Source organism: Saccopteryx leptura, chromosome 2 (assembly GCF_036850995.1).
Source record: "Saccopteryx leptura isolate mSacLep1 chromosome 2, mSacLep1_pri_phased_curated, whole genome shotgun sequence".
In the NCBI taxonomy this organism is placed as follows: domain Eukaryota; kingdom Metazoa; phylum Chordata; class Mammalia; order Chiroptera; family Emballonuridae; genus Saccopteryx; species Saccopteryx leptura.
This window is the reverse complement of record NC_089504.1, coordinates 13,844,102-13,857,927: the sequence shown is the minus strand read 5'-3', so window position 1 is coordinate 13,857,927 and position 13,826 is coordinate 13,844,102. Positions and strand designations below refer to the sequence as shown.

The 13,826-nt window shown below is 62.4% G+C and overlaps 2 protein-coding genes across 13 annotated transcripts in view; one reads left to right on the top strand and one right to left on the bottom strand.

Annotated features, from left to right (window-relative positions):
• Positions 1 to 13,826, bottom strand: part of GGTA1 (glycoprotein alpha-galactosyltransferase 1 (inactive)) — a 381,241-nt gene that overhangs the window by 306,548 nt on the left and 60,867 nt on the right. The window lies entirely within an intron of this gene.
• Positions 1 to 13,826, top strand: part of DAB2IP (DAB2 interacting protein) — a 199,017-nt gene that overhangs the window by 162,658 nt on the left and 22,533 nt on the right. For all 12 annotated transcript variants that reach the window (XM_066367248.1, XM_066367245.1, XM_066367251.1 and 9 more), the window contains 5 exons: positions 3,372 to 3,525; positions 5,657 to 5,755; positions 6,632 to 7,186; positions 10,524 to 10,668; positions 10,754 to 10,898. In XM_066367248.1, coding sequence (XP_066223345.1) covers positions 3,372 to 3,525; positions 5,657 to 5,755; positions 6,632 to 7,186; positions 10,524 to 10,668; positions 10,754 to 10,898 — 1,098 coding nt within the window. The remainder of the gene's footprint in view (positions 1 to 3,371; positions 3,526 to 5,656; positions 5,756 to 6,631; positions 7,187 to 10,523; positions 10,669 to 10,753; positions 10,899 to 13,826) is intronic.

Genomic DNA, 13,826 nt, shown 5'->3' with positions numbered 1-13,826 from the left:
TCGCCAGTCCCGCTGGCCTTTCCTCCAGACCTGGAACCAGTGGGTCCCTGCTCACTGAGCAGGTCAGCAGCCTGTGGGCCTCTCGCTGCCTGTCACCTGCGGGGAGACGGAAAGACGAGGCTTGTGCCGACGGAGTTAGTCGTGGACTCCACGGAACGGGGTTCAAATCACACTCGCGCTTGCCACCGCGCAGCCTTGGGCAAGCCTGGCCTCTCTGAGGTGTGGCCCCTCAGTCCTGAAGGGTTGTCATGAGAATTAGGTGAGGAGACAGGTGGGAAAGTGGCGTGGAGGGGGCTCCGCCGCACGGCCTGGGCGTGAGCTCCCGTCTGTCTGCAGAGACCAGGGGCAGCGCGGTGGTGGAGGCATTTGGCCTTGGCTTTGAAAACTGAGAAAGAAGGGTTTTGCTGGCAGAAAAAGGTGGTCTGGGTTCAGGAAAGAGCGTGGGCGTGGACCCCCAGTGGGGGAGGAAGCTCGTGGCTGGTCAGGGACCAGCTGGGAAGGAGCATCTTGCCAGGGTGTGGTGTGAGGGAGGTGAAGAGGGTACCGGTCAGGGAGGGTTCAGCTCCAGGTGGAAGCGTGGCGTCGGGGTTATCTGCAGGTCTTGAGGGGAGAACAGATGCATGGGGGACGCCATGTTGGGTAGAGGGGCCTTCTAGCGGGAACGGTGCCACTGTGGTTCAGATAGAGGTTAGTGGGGCACCCACAGGCAGGGATCCCTGCCCTGTGACCATGGCTCTTCCACCCGTGACCTGGGAATTGTGGCACCAACCCTCCCCGGCAGTGTGAGGGTTCCATTAACTACCCAGGCCGGTGGTCAGAGCCTGGCCCTCGACTGCAGGAGCAGCCCGGCACCTTGGAGTAGCCACGAGGCCTCTCTGGGCCAGCCTTGTCCCCCACTCCTCCTCCCAGTGAGTTTGGGTCTGCTCTCCCACTGGAAGAGGCCCTGGGGAGAGGGGGAGGTCTGGGCTGCCCAGGTGCGGCCCGGGTGCCTTAACCGTGAGCTTGCCCACAGCCCTGTGTTCACCCAGGAACCTTCCCAAGTGAGGCCTGAGCCAGCTGGGGCATGTTTGTGAGGGCAGGATGGTGGGGAAGGAGAAGGTTTTACAGCTCCAGGCTCTGGCCACTTTGGGCTCTTGGGCAGTAGAACCGGGGCCCCTTAGTCTCCCTGGGAGGCCCAGGCCACTGAACTGGGCCTGCCTTTCCTCTTGGCAGCCCGCCAACCCCTCCATTTGCACTTCATGGGTCCCTACTCCACCCGCCCTGGCTCCTAGCATCCTTCCCTGGCAGGGGGCTGTGGGCTGGGCCAGAAAGCAGCCTGGTCCTTACCTGCAGGCTGGGTTTTAGAGCCCTGGGTGGCAGGTCCAGGGCTGTGGGTTCCAGCTGTAACTAGGCCAGGTAACTTCCCAGCACGAGGCAGGTCTTCTCCAGCACTCGGGTATGAAGCCCTCGTGCGAGGGAGACCTGCTCTGCCCTGTGAAATGGGCATCCCTGGGGGAGTCTAGACCGAGGGGACAACAGACCCACCCACGGCGTTGGTCAGAGCTGTGGTGAGGAGCAGGGCCCGGGGGCTCGGCCAGGGCCGAAGCCTGTCAGCACGCAGCGCAGGGTGATGTGGCGAGCCCTAGGGCCCGTGGGCACAACGCTCCTCTGACAGGCCGCTGGAGGAGCAGAGGCACCCAGCTGGGATGTCTGTGGGCTGGGGCCCCGCCGAGAGCTTCTGTGCATGGGTCCTGGGAGGTTTGGGCTGATTCCAGGCCGATTTCAGCCCGTCTCTCAGCCTCCGTCTGGTCTGTCCATTCCCCGGGAGCTTGCAGAAGTCCTGCCTGAGAACATCGATGTGGCCCAAGTACTCTGGACCCTGCCCTGTGCCAGCTTCGCACTGGCCTGGGGCGCAGGTGCCGGGAGGTGGACTGGGTCTCTTGGGTTGGGCTGTGGGGTCCCCAAGGGCTGTGGTCCCAGTTCCAACTCTGACTACCATGTGGTGCCTAGTATAAGACTCCATGTTGGGGTGGGCTGTTGCCATGGTGATGGGGAATTGGGGGGGATGGAGGCCTCTGTCAGCCTGAGAATTCTTCTGGGTAGTGCCCATCCACTTGTCTCTGGATTCCTGATCCCAAAGATAGTAGCCTCAGCCTCCCTCACCCCAGCTGGTCGTGGAAGGGGGTTGCAGGGTTTGTGTGTCCTGTGGGGAAGTGTGTGCTGACCCTGCCAGGCCTCACGGACTTGACTTGAGGTGGGATCTTTGTTTGATGGGGCAGGAGGATTGATGGACTGAGCGTGGACCATTGAAGGCCGGGAGCTGAGTGGAATGGCAGGGGGATTGGGGAAGGGGGTCTGGGTGGGCTGAGCCCAGAGCAGGTTCTGTGCTGGTTCCGGGGGTTTGGGCCATGTACATGAGCAGGGGCAGGGCCGGCTCAGCGTCCACGCCAGGTGGTCTCAGCAGGCCCGGTGGGCGCTGCTGGTGCTGTTGGCTCTGGAAGGGGACTTCCCCCTCTCCGAGGGGGGCCCTGGCAGCCACTGGTACAGATGCCACTGAGGCTCTTTCCTTGTGATGTGCTGAGAAAACCGAGGCTCAGCGGAGGGCTGCTGACTGCTCAGGGCCACCTAGCAGGTGAGCCGAGAGGCCGGGTCCTGCAGCCAGCCCGGGTCCAGGCCCCATGTGGGCACCAGGGGGCATCCACTCCTTTGACGCTTTGGATCTGTGTTAGGCCCACTGACCCTGGCCTGGGCCCTCAAACCCTGGCATGAGGACCGTGTCTGGCATCGAGGGCACTGTGCAGACTGCTGCATCCCTTCCATGTCGAGCCTCAGCTGTAAAATGGGCACAGCAGCGGTCCCTGTGGCGCTCTTGCCTGGAGTGGGGCTGCGGGTGGAGTGGGGTGTGTGTGAGAAAGGGCTCTGTTGGCAGTGACACCCTGGACGAGTGGGTGACTGCTCCGTCTTGGGTGGGTACCAGGGCGGAGGGGAGTGGGGTGGGGAAGACTGCCTGGCTAAGCTCAGCTATTTCCTGGGGGCCCCTGAGTCTGCTTAGGAGCCAGGCCAGACCCTACCCCACACTCAGTGCTGACTTGCAGCTCCTGAGTGGTGGCTTCATCCTTAGCCACTGCTGCCTTAGAGACTGAGCCAGGTACCAAGAGTCCTGCAGTGACCAAAGGGACCGATGACAGGTCTCTGACTCCAGCAGAGAAGTGCCCCCTCCCCCCAAGTTTGCCTTAAGAGGAGAAGGACTGTGAGAGTTGCGAGGGGAGCAGTTGCCTCCTCCTAGGGGGTCTGGACAGGTGTCCTGGAGGGGACGGGGGGAGAGGGGAAGAGAGGGGCAGGGAAGGGAAGGGGAACGACAGGCCCAGCCTCACACACCTGCCCGCCCCCAGGTCCCATCTGATGCCGAGGCTGAAGGAGTCTCGCTCGCACGAGTCCCTGCTCAGCCCCAGCAGCGCGGTGGAGGCGCTGGACCTCAGCATGGAGGAGGAGGTGGTCATCAAGCCTGTGCATAGCAGCATCCTGGGCCAGGACTACTGCTTCGAGGTGGGTCTCCCGGGCGCCTCCTCCGCGCCAGGCCAGGCCTCCGACACCCTCCTGGAGGGCTTGGTGGCTTGGCTTTGGGGCAATGACTGGAACACATTCATAGCTTTTGTCTCCTAAGACAGTGGTCCCCAACCCCCGGGCTGCGGACCGGTACTGGTTTGTGGGCCATTTGGTACCGGTCCGCAGAGAAAGAATAAATAACTTACATTATTTCCGTTTTATTTATATTTAAGTCTGGACGATGTTTTATTTTTAAAAAATGACCAGATTCCCTCTGTTACATCCGTCTAAGACTTACTCTTTTTTTTTTTTTTTTTTTTTTTTTTTTAATTTTTTTATTCATTTTTAGAAAGGAGAGAGAGGGAGAGAGAGAGAGGAGAGAGAGAGAGAGAGAGAGAGAGAGAGAGAGAGAGAGAAGGGGGGGAAGAGCAGGAAGCATCAACTCTCATATGTGCCTTGACCAGGCAAGCCCAGGGTTTCAAACCGGCGACCTCAGCATTTCCAGGTCAACGCTTTACCCACTGCGCCACCACAGGTCTAAGACTTACTCTTGACGCTTGTCTTGGTCACGTGATGTCTCAGTCACGTGATAAATTTATTCGTCCCACCCTAAAGGCCGGTCCGTGAAAATATTTTCTGACATTAAACAGGTCCGTGGCCCAAAAAAGGTTGGGGACCACTGTCCTAAGAGACCTCTAAGATGGAGGGCTTTGTTCCTTCTTTGTGGGCTCCTTGGAGATAGACCAGCACTATTCTCATGCTGGTGGGGGCAGGAGGCTACTGGCAGTAAAGGAGGCAAAAGCCTGTGTAGAATGAATGGCTTGAGCCCCAGGGCCCGTTCCTGAAGCCTGCTTGCCTGCCTTAGAAGCCATCTCCAGTGTGGGATGCTAGAGAGTGCCCTCTTTTCTGGGCTGGTCTTCCGCCTCTCTATAGAGATCGGAATTCAAGGTTTAGGAGTGAGTGGAGGGCAGCACCCACCTGGCAGGGCTCCACCTGGGGATCACCTGACCCGCCCCTCACTGTAGGTGGAGAATCTGAGGCCTGAGAGGGCCACACGAGCCTGAGGCCAAGCCACGACCTGGGTAACACATGTTCGCAGGTGTTCCTGGGAGCTCCTGATTGCTTCTCTCAGTAGTCAGTCTCTCCCCGCCTGTCCCGCCCACAAGGAGCTGGCATAGTTAGGGGAGCCCTGATAGAGCAATGAGCCTGGTACGAACACCAGCCACTTGGGGACTAGTGTGACAACCTCCTGGCATCCCGGCCCCAGGAAAAGAGTGGAATGTCCCTGTGCCCACTGTTTCTGGTTCAAGATTTCTGGTCCAGCTGGGCTCTGACTTCTTTGCCTGAGATGGGCTGAAGATGGTGTCTGGGCGCTCGTCCATGGCAGGGGTCCTGTGACTTGTGTGGCCCTTGAGTGGCTGGATAAGGAGTGTGGTCCCCCCATAAGGCCCTTGGTGTGGTGCTGGCAACAGCGGAACACAGTAGGAGCAGCTTGGGCTGGGCTCCCTCGGGGGGGGGGGGGATCGGGACGAATGAGTGTGTGACGGCGAACGGGGGTCAGGATTCCAGGCAGGTGGACCGCAGGCCACGCACATCGCGATAGTCCAGTTCTCATCTCTCCAGCGTGGCCCCCCAAACATTAGGTCTCTGTGACAGTCTTTGTGGTTGCTGTCATTTGGCGAAAGGGAACCATTGGAGGGTGTCGGCTGAGGACTGAGGTTATCCGTGGTTGTGTCCTCCGTGCCTGTGGCCCCCCAGAGGGGGAGGCCTGGGAGAGCATTGTCCCTCTGACCCGGTCGGCACCCTGTGCTGTCTCTCTTCCCCTCGTCGGAGAGTGAGGCCAGTCAGATCCTTTCCCATGGACAGAGGGCACTGAGCAAGGGGCGAGGCGCCAGGACCAGGACCCGGATGGTGCAGGGCTGGGCTGCCCTCCTGACTGCCTCCGGGACGGTGGTCTGACTGCGCCGCCTGCAGACAGGATACAGGGGTCGTTCTGAGCCCTGTGCTGCCCCTTTCCTGAGGCTGTGCTGCAGGCCTGGTGGCTGAAACCCTCCAAGCCCCCGAGGCCTCTGTCCTGCCCAGCCTCCCTGTGCTGCCCTCCCCTGAGACACTGTCCTGTTCAAACCCACAGGTGACAACGTCGTCAGGAAGCAAGTGCTTCTCCTGCCGGTCGGCAGCCGAGCGGGACAAGTGGATGGAGAACCTGCGGCGAGCAGTGCACCCCAACAAGGTAGGCTGCACCCCCTCTCACAAAGCCCGGGAGTCGACGTTAGACCAGAGCAGAGCACAGACTGCCATCAGGCAGCAGAGTGGGGGTCTCGGCTGGGCTGGGCTGGGCTGGGGTGGGGGCAGGCCTGAGTGGGCAATGGGGTTGGGCCCTGGTTGGACAGGCTGACTCGGGTGCTGTGACCTCTGTGGGCCGGAAGCTCCGCAGTAGAGGCTGGGCCAGAGAACTGCGTATGGGCTGGCTGGGGTTGGGTGCTGGGGTCCTTCTGCCTGGATCCCTTGTCCCTCCTCCCCTGGCCGATTCCTGCTCACCCACCCGTTCCAGCTTAGACACCTGTCCCGTCCTTCCGGGTGAGCACCGCTGGCCCAGTCTGGGGCCCTGCGCTGTGTGCTCACTGCCCCTGGGCTTACCCCATCAGTTTTGTGGGACCCCAGCTGTAATTACCTGCTCTGTGTCTGCCTCCCTGGCTGGCTTGAGGGCCTGGGCTGAGTCCTGGTCACTATGACATCACTACGGAAGAGGCCTTAGTTGACTTTACAGACCAGCAAACTAGAAGAGCTGGTAAGCAGCACAGTGGCCGACTGTGTGCCAGGCACTAGGCTAACCTCTTGCTTGATCTCTCGTTATTTATCCATTTTATAGAAAAGGGAACTGAATCTTAGAGAAAGTCACTTACGAGGTCAGTAAGCTAGTTCAAGACAGAGCGGAGGTCCAGCCCCATGTCCACTGGACTCCAGAGCTGTCCCTGGCCCACTCGTCATCCTGTGGGTCCCCAGGATCAGGACCCTCCTGGATCTGAGCACTCTCCCCAGCTCGGGCCGGGTGGTGGGCAGTGACCCAGCTCGGCCCGGTGACCGTGTTCTGCTGGTGCACATGCAGGACAACAGCCGGCGCGTGGAGCACATCCTGAAGCTGTGGGTGATTGAGGCCAAGGACCTGCCGGCCAAGAAGAAGTACCTGTGCGAGCTGTGTCTGGACGACGTGCTCTACGCCCGCACCACGGGCAAGCTCAAGACGGACAATGTCTTTTGGGGCGAGCACTTCGAGTTCCACAACCTGCCGCCCCTGCGCACCGTCACCGTGCACCTGTACCGGGAGACCGACAAGAAGAAGAAGAAGGAACGCAACAGTTACCTGGGGCTGGTGAGCCTGCCCGCCGCCTCGGTGGCCGGGCGGCAGTTTGTGGAAAAGTGGTACCCGGTGGTGACGCCCAACCCCAAGGGCGGCAAGGGCCCCGGCCCCATGATCCGCATCAAGGCGCGCTACCAGACCGTCACCATCCTGCCCATGGAGATGTACAAGGAGTTCGCCGAGCACATCACCAACCACTACCTGGGCCTCTGCGCGGCGCTCGAGCCCATCCTCAGTGCCAAGACCAAGGAGGAGATGGCGTCGGCCCTGGTGCACATCCTGCAGAGCACGGGCAAGGTGAAGGTGCGTGTGGGGCCCGGGGCGGCCCCCCCGCGCGGGGAGGCCCTGTGGAAAGGCCTGGTGGCGCACGAGCTCACCGACTGTTCCCTGTGCCCACGGCATGGATTTCAGGCCTGTTGCGGGCACGGATCACAGCCAAGTGGGCCCTCTAAACCCAAGAGTTGCGTCATGGAGTGGGGGGCTTCATGCTTCTGTCCCTGATCACTGAGGCAGGTGGGAGCTGATGGACGGGAGGGCAGCGTGTGGTGAGGGAGCGGTTTTAGGCGCTCCCCCCATAAGGCTGGTCCCTCAGGCCCAAGGGGAGCAGGTCATACGGCCAGCCTCCCAGTGACCCACACACTTGTCCAGTGAGGTGTTGAGTTCGGTTGACATCTCCAACTGGTGACCACCAGGGGACTCAGCCCCGGCCTTGCCCCTCATCTCACACCCAGACACACATTCACACACGTGGTCCCTCTTCCAGCCTCTGACAGCCAGCCAGCCATGACTGCTCGTCCCTGCCCTAGAGCCCACAGAAACCAGGGCTTGTCTGAAGCCGTGCAGGCAGGCCCTCCGGAGGGCTGAAGGGGCCCAGTTCTCCCCTCCCCTCCTCCTTGCACCTCCTCCCGCCGGCCACTCCTCAGCCCCCACCCGCAAGGTTTGGAAACAAGTTGGCCCCTAAATGAAGGCCCCATCGCCTGCCGACCCAGTGCAGTGGAGCATGGTTCTCCGGGCCTCAGGGGAACCTTCCCCTCCTCACCTTGCCCCTCCCTGGGGTGGAGAGGGAGGATTGAACATGGCTTCATCCATGTTGCAGAAGGCCGTGTGTGCTGACCTCAGGCGCAGGACCTCCGCTCTCCGGACATGGTGTGGTTTGAGAGCCGAGTGGCCTGCGATGGAGTTGGGGGACTGCCCTGTGTCGAGGTCCCTCGGCCTGGTGTTGGGGACCACCTCTCAGGTTCCCAGCGCAGAACCCAGGGCACATGACTGTCAGCGCCCTAGTTTCTCACCTGTTCCCAGAGCCCACTGCTTGTGAGACCCGTAGTGTGCGACCAGGGAGAGGACCTTTCTCAGCATGGACACCATGGGGGTGGGAGAGCACTCGTCCCCTACATATTGTCAGACCACCTCCTTCACCCACCGTTAGACCTGCCTGGGCCAGGCTGCCAGGTGGACCTCTGGCTGCACTGTCCTTAATTTGTGGTCTACTTTGGGAGGGGTGCTGGGAAATTGGGTGGAGGAAGCCCTCCCCTTGGGGTGTGGGGAGGTGTGGGGGAGGGGGAGGGGCTCGAGCGGGCCCTTTCAGCTGTAGCCTCTGCTCTCTCAGTGCCTGGCCCCCACGGGCTGGGCTCGCCTGGGGAGCAGCTCCCCTCCGAAGTGACCTTTGCTCTCGGGGTTTCCAGCATAGACAAGAGGTGAATTGCGGTGCTCACTGAGGAGGGAGGTGGAAGCCAGGTTCCGGGCTCCCCACCTTGGCCTCGGTGCGGGGGGGCAGTGAGATGTTCCTGGTGAGGGGCAAGAGCATCTGATGCGGGCTCGCAGCCCAGAGGTGGAGGCCGTGGCCTGTCACGGCACCTGCTGACCTCCCGGGCTTCACTGTCTTGGACTGGGACTTTTCAGGGTCTGTCCTTGGACCCCTGCTAACCCCTCATCCTTCAGTGCAGCAGGCGGAGCTGGGCTTAGGAAGAGGAGACTTGGGCCAGATCTGGTCCAGGTGGCTGTGTGGCCTTGGACAGGTCTCCTTCCTGTTCTGCGCCTGTCCACTCATTGGATTCTAGCTCTAGGGAGAGCGCTTCCTCATCCCCTCCTGGGTCCTGCCTCTCTGTGTTCAGAGGAGACCCTACAGGTCATCTGTAGGTCAGAAAGGGCTCCTCAGGTTCTGTGGTCCCCAGAGAGGACAGTGGCAGCTTCTTCAGCCCTTCCTCTCCCTCCTGTGGCCAGCAGGGTCTCCGGGGCCTAGAGCTCAGTCTGTATTTCAAGGGACACGTGTGATGTCAGTTGTGCATACCAGAAGAAACTCTGGCCCACGCTGGCCATCTGTAGCCACCTTGCTGGTGGCCCCTGCCCTGCCCGTCACCCTCCCCTGGGTCCCTGATTCCGTTTATCTCCTTCCCTCCCCACATCACAAGGCTGATTGTGGCTGAAAGGAGGCGGGGCTGTGGAGGAGGGAGTTCCGCCCAAGCCAAGTCCCCGCTCTCATCTTCGGACGCGGGCTCACTGCCTTCTAGGGCAGCTCGGCAGCCTGCCTCTCTCATCCTCTGAGGGACCATACAGAACGGGGCTGGGGGAGCAGGAGACTTGGGCCAGATTTGGCCCAGGTGGCTGTGTGGCCTTGGACAGGCCACTTTCCTGTGCTCTGTCTGGTATGGGGGACCCATCAGAGTAACAGGTAGATAGTGGCAGCTGCTTGTATGAGGGAGAGAGGGCGGCCCGTCTGTCCTCTTTGGCACTGATGGTGATGGCGGGGGAGTTCTCTGGTCACCCAGCCAGGCCTGGTCAGGGCTGAACAGGGATTTGAGTCCAGCTGGTCTGGCAGTGATGCGGGAAGCTTGTGTCCATGTGGCATGCTCTTGCCCAGGCTTACCTCCTCGGTTCTTAGGCCCAGCTCTGATGTCCCCAGCGCCGGGTGTCTGCCCTCACCAGGCTGCCCTGCCCTCGCCAGGCTGCCCTGCCCTCACCTGGCTGCCCTGCCCTCGCCAGGCTGCCCTGCCCTCGCCTGGCTGCCCTGCCCTCGCCAAGTGCCCTGCCCTCGCCTGGCTGCCCTGCCCTCGCCAAGTGCCCTGCCCTCGCCAGGCTGCCCTGCCCTCGCCAGGCTGCCCTGCCCTCGCCAGGCTGCCCTGCCCTCACCTGGCTGCCCTGCCCTCGCCAGGCTGCCCTGCCCTCGCCTGGCTGCCCTGCCCTCGCCAGGCCGCCCTGCCCTCGCCAGGCTGCCCTGCCCTCGCCTGGCTGCCCTGCCCTCGCCAGGCTGCCCTGCCCTCGCCAGGCTGCCCTGCCCTCGCCAGGCCGCCCTGCCCTCGCCAGGCCGCCCTGCCCTCGCCTGGCCGCCCTGCCCTCGCCAGGCCGCCCTGCCCTCGCCTGGCCGCCCTGCCCTCGCCTGGCCGCCCTGCCCTCGCCAGGCCGCCCTGCCCTCGCCTGGCTGCCCTGCCCTCGCCAGGCTGCCCTGCCCTCACCTGGCTGCCCTGCCCTCGCCAGGCTGCCCTGCCCTCACCAGGCTGCCCTGCCCTCGCCCACCAGCAGCCCCGAGTGCTGACAGCGGAGCAGCCTTGAGAACAGGGGCTTTGGGTCGGGGAGCGGGGGTGGAATCCCAGAGTCCTCCCTACCGGGCTTGCTCAAGTTCTCTCCCCACTGCCTGCCACCCCAGGACTTCCTGACGGACCTGATGATGTCAGAGGTAGACCGCTGCGGGGACAACGAGCATCTCATCTTCCGGGAGAACACGCTGGCCACCAAGGCCATCGAGGAGTACCTCAAGCTGGTGGGCCAGAAGTACCTGCAGGACGCGCTAGGTAGGGAGGGCTCGGGCCGGTGGCGGGATGAGGACGGGCGTGCCCACCAGGTCCTCACGGCCCCTCCCACCCCTCCTGGCCACAGGGGAGTTCATCAAGGCGCTGTATGAGTCGGACGAGAACTGTGAAGTGGACCCAAACAAGTGCTCGGCCTCTGACCTCCCTGAGCACCAGGGCAACCTCAAGATGTGCTGCGAGCTGGCCTTCTGCAAGATCATCAACTCCTACTGGTCAGTGCTGCCCACACTTCCTCCTTGGCTCCGTTCCCAGGGCCTCCCCACCCCAGCGTCTGCCCCGTCCTGTGTCGGGGAGCCGGCAGTGTGTCCACCGCTGCGCTGGGCACCTGTGTGTGCTGTCCTCGCTCAGACAGCTAGCTCAGTGAGGGCTCTGGTCCCTTGTGCCTGACTTACAGCGAGAGCTGAGGCTTAGCAAGGAGAGAGCAGGTGATGCCTGTAGCTTCACCTTCAGAGTGATGGTACTGCGACCCTCTGCCTGACTTTGCAGTCTTGCTGGGCTGGCAGGGCCCTCTCCTGGCCCTTTGTGGGCTCTCAGATGTAAGGGAGTGTTTCAGAGTGTATGCAGGACACCGTCTGTATGGTGTGGAGAATTTGGACACGGTGGCAGTCCACTGCACATGTTGATTAGCGAGCGCCCTCTGTGGCTGGCGCTGTCATAGGTTCTGGGGCTGCACAGAGAGCAGGACTGACGAGGCCCTGCTTGGGCACCCACCTGGCATGGGTGGAGGCCTTAACCTGAGACGCCTTGTCCATAGCAGCTTGGTGCTCATGTCACAAGCTTGTGATCGGGTCTGTCAGGGGACTTGTGTGGGTGCCTGGACCACAAAGAAGAAAGGATTGGGCTTTAAGCAGAACAGAGGTCCACCAGCCTCCAAGAGAAGGAGCAGGGGTGTGCGGAACGGGCTGTTGAGACAGGACCAGAGTCAGGGCCAGAGTCGGCCTGTGGGCCGTGTTCTGCACAGCGCCCGCTTACTCCTAGGGCGTGTGTGGTAGCCAGCTGACCTCATGCAGAGTACAACCTTGCCAACGGGGTGGCGTGCATGACTGTCCGGGACAAGGACCTTGCTGCCAGCCCCGAGAACTGAGGTTATTGTCACACTGAAGGAGCAGCTCAGATCTCCTCTGTCACTGCTCTGGCTCAGGACCTGCGTCCCCCTCCCCCCTTGAGCCCTTCTGCTGAGCCCACAGCCCCACCCCCCAGCCAGCACCTTACTGCTTTCCTTGGTCACACTTTTTTCCTTCTTGCTTTAAAGCCTTACGCCTGGCTCCCTTCTGTGTGTCCCCCCCTTCCTGTCAGACAGTTCACCCCTCTGGACGCCGCTGTCCCAATCCTGACCCCATCCGAGCGGGGTAGTGACGCCGCTGTCCCAATCCTGACCCCATCCGAGCGGGGTTGTGCCCGTGTCTGACCGTCCTGCACACGCTGGGAGCAAGCCGGGCCGGTGGACCCACCAGCTCAGGGCTGGGCCCACAGGAGGGCCCCGGAACTGTTCCGCAGGGGGGCCTGCTCGGGGAGCCACAGCCCAGGGCGGGAGGCAGGGGGAATGGCCCGGACCAGTGGGGTGGGCGCCCCACTGCGCAGGTCCGTTTCCTGGGCTGCACATCTGGCACTGGGCGTGGAGGGGTGACCCGAGAGCCTTGAACTCTGGGGACACACTGCCCACCCTGGGGCCAGGCTGTTTTCACACTGCCGCGATGTTCCCGGGGCCGCGGGTGTGGGACATGGAAACATATCCGTGGACAAGGATTTTCCATTTCCTCTTTCTGGTGTTTGTCCGAGACCCAGAGGCACCTTTCAGTTCTGGATGCTGTCGATAGTGTCATCACTCAGGGCCTGCCCCTGCCCAGTCCTGTGCCAGGCCCCGCGATGACCCCGCCTGCCCCTGCCCAGTCCTGTGCCAGGCCCCGCGATGACCCCGCCTGCCCCTGCCCCGCCCAGTCCTGTGCCAGGCCCCGCGATGACCCGCCTGCCCCTGCCCCGCCCAGTCCTGTGCCAGGCCCCGCGATGACCCCGCCTGCCCCTGCCCCTGCCCAGTCCTGTGCCAGGCCCCGCGATAACCCCCCTGCCCCTGCCCAGTCCTGTGCCAGGCCCCGCGATGACCCCCCTGCCCCTGCCCCTGCCCAGCCCTGTGCCAGGCCCCGCGATAACCCCCCTGCCCCTGCCCCTGCCCAGTCCTGTGCCAGGCCCCACAATGACCCGCCTGCCCTCACTTCCTCTCTAGCCAGGTTGTTGTGCTCACCGCACTCCCAGCTGAGGACCTGCTGGCTGGGGTGCTGGGCTGGTTGGGCAGCAGCTTTTCAGGTTGACCAAGGCCTCTTGTGACCTTGGGGTCTCAGCCTTAAGGGGGCTGTATGAGCTCGGCAGGGCAATGTAACAGAGAGGAAATTCAAGGCCCGGGAGGACCCAGCACCTGCTCAGAGCTCCTAGAGCCAGTGACAGAGCCAGGCATGCACTGGGTTCAGGGAGCACTGGCTCCTAGCCTGCCCCAGGGTAGGAGTTATATCTTTTAGGGTAAAAAGATAGGAAAGCCACTTAAAGCTTGGCATGGTGGGGCCTCATTGTGATAGACTGGGAAGGCCCAGTGGAGAGAACCCCCCAGCTGGGGGCTAAAGACCCTGCGTGTACTCCCTGGGTTGCCCCAGGAGGTCCTCCGCACCTAGGAAGTGGAGAGCGCTGTCTCCTGTGGTTCGGGTATTCCCATCTTGATCACTCCGAGCTCTCCTGAAAGCCTCTAATTCCTGTGACGTTACTCGGGCCGAGGGAGTAGGTCTCAAAAGCCAGCGATGGGAACCCAGGAGCAGCGGTCTGTTCCTGTTGTTTTCCTCACTGTCCCCTCGACCCAGGTGCCTGCTGTTTGGGGAGGAGGGTGAATGTGCCAGGCAGAGAGAAGTGGGAGATGAAAGCCAGGAAGGCAGCTGGCACTTGAAGGCCAGGTAGGGTGGTGGGAGCCACCAGAGGGCTACAAGCACGGGAGGGGCCGGTCCTCGTCTGTCCTGGGTCCTAAGAGGTCAGCTGACAGCAGCGGCACAAGAGGCTTGGAGGAGCGGGACTAAGGGCGTGAGACACTACGGGTCTCACAAGCAGTGGGCTCTGGGAACAGGCTGGGAGGGCCCAGACTGGGAGCTGGCCCTTGCCACTGG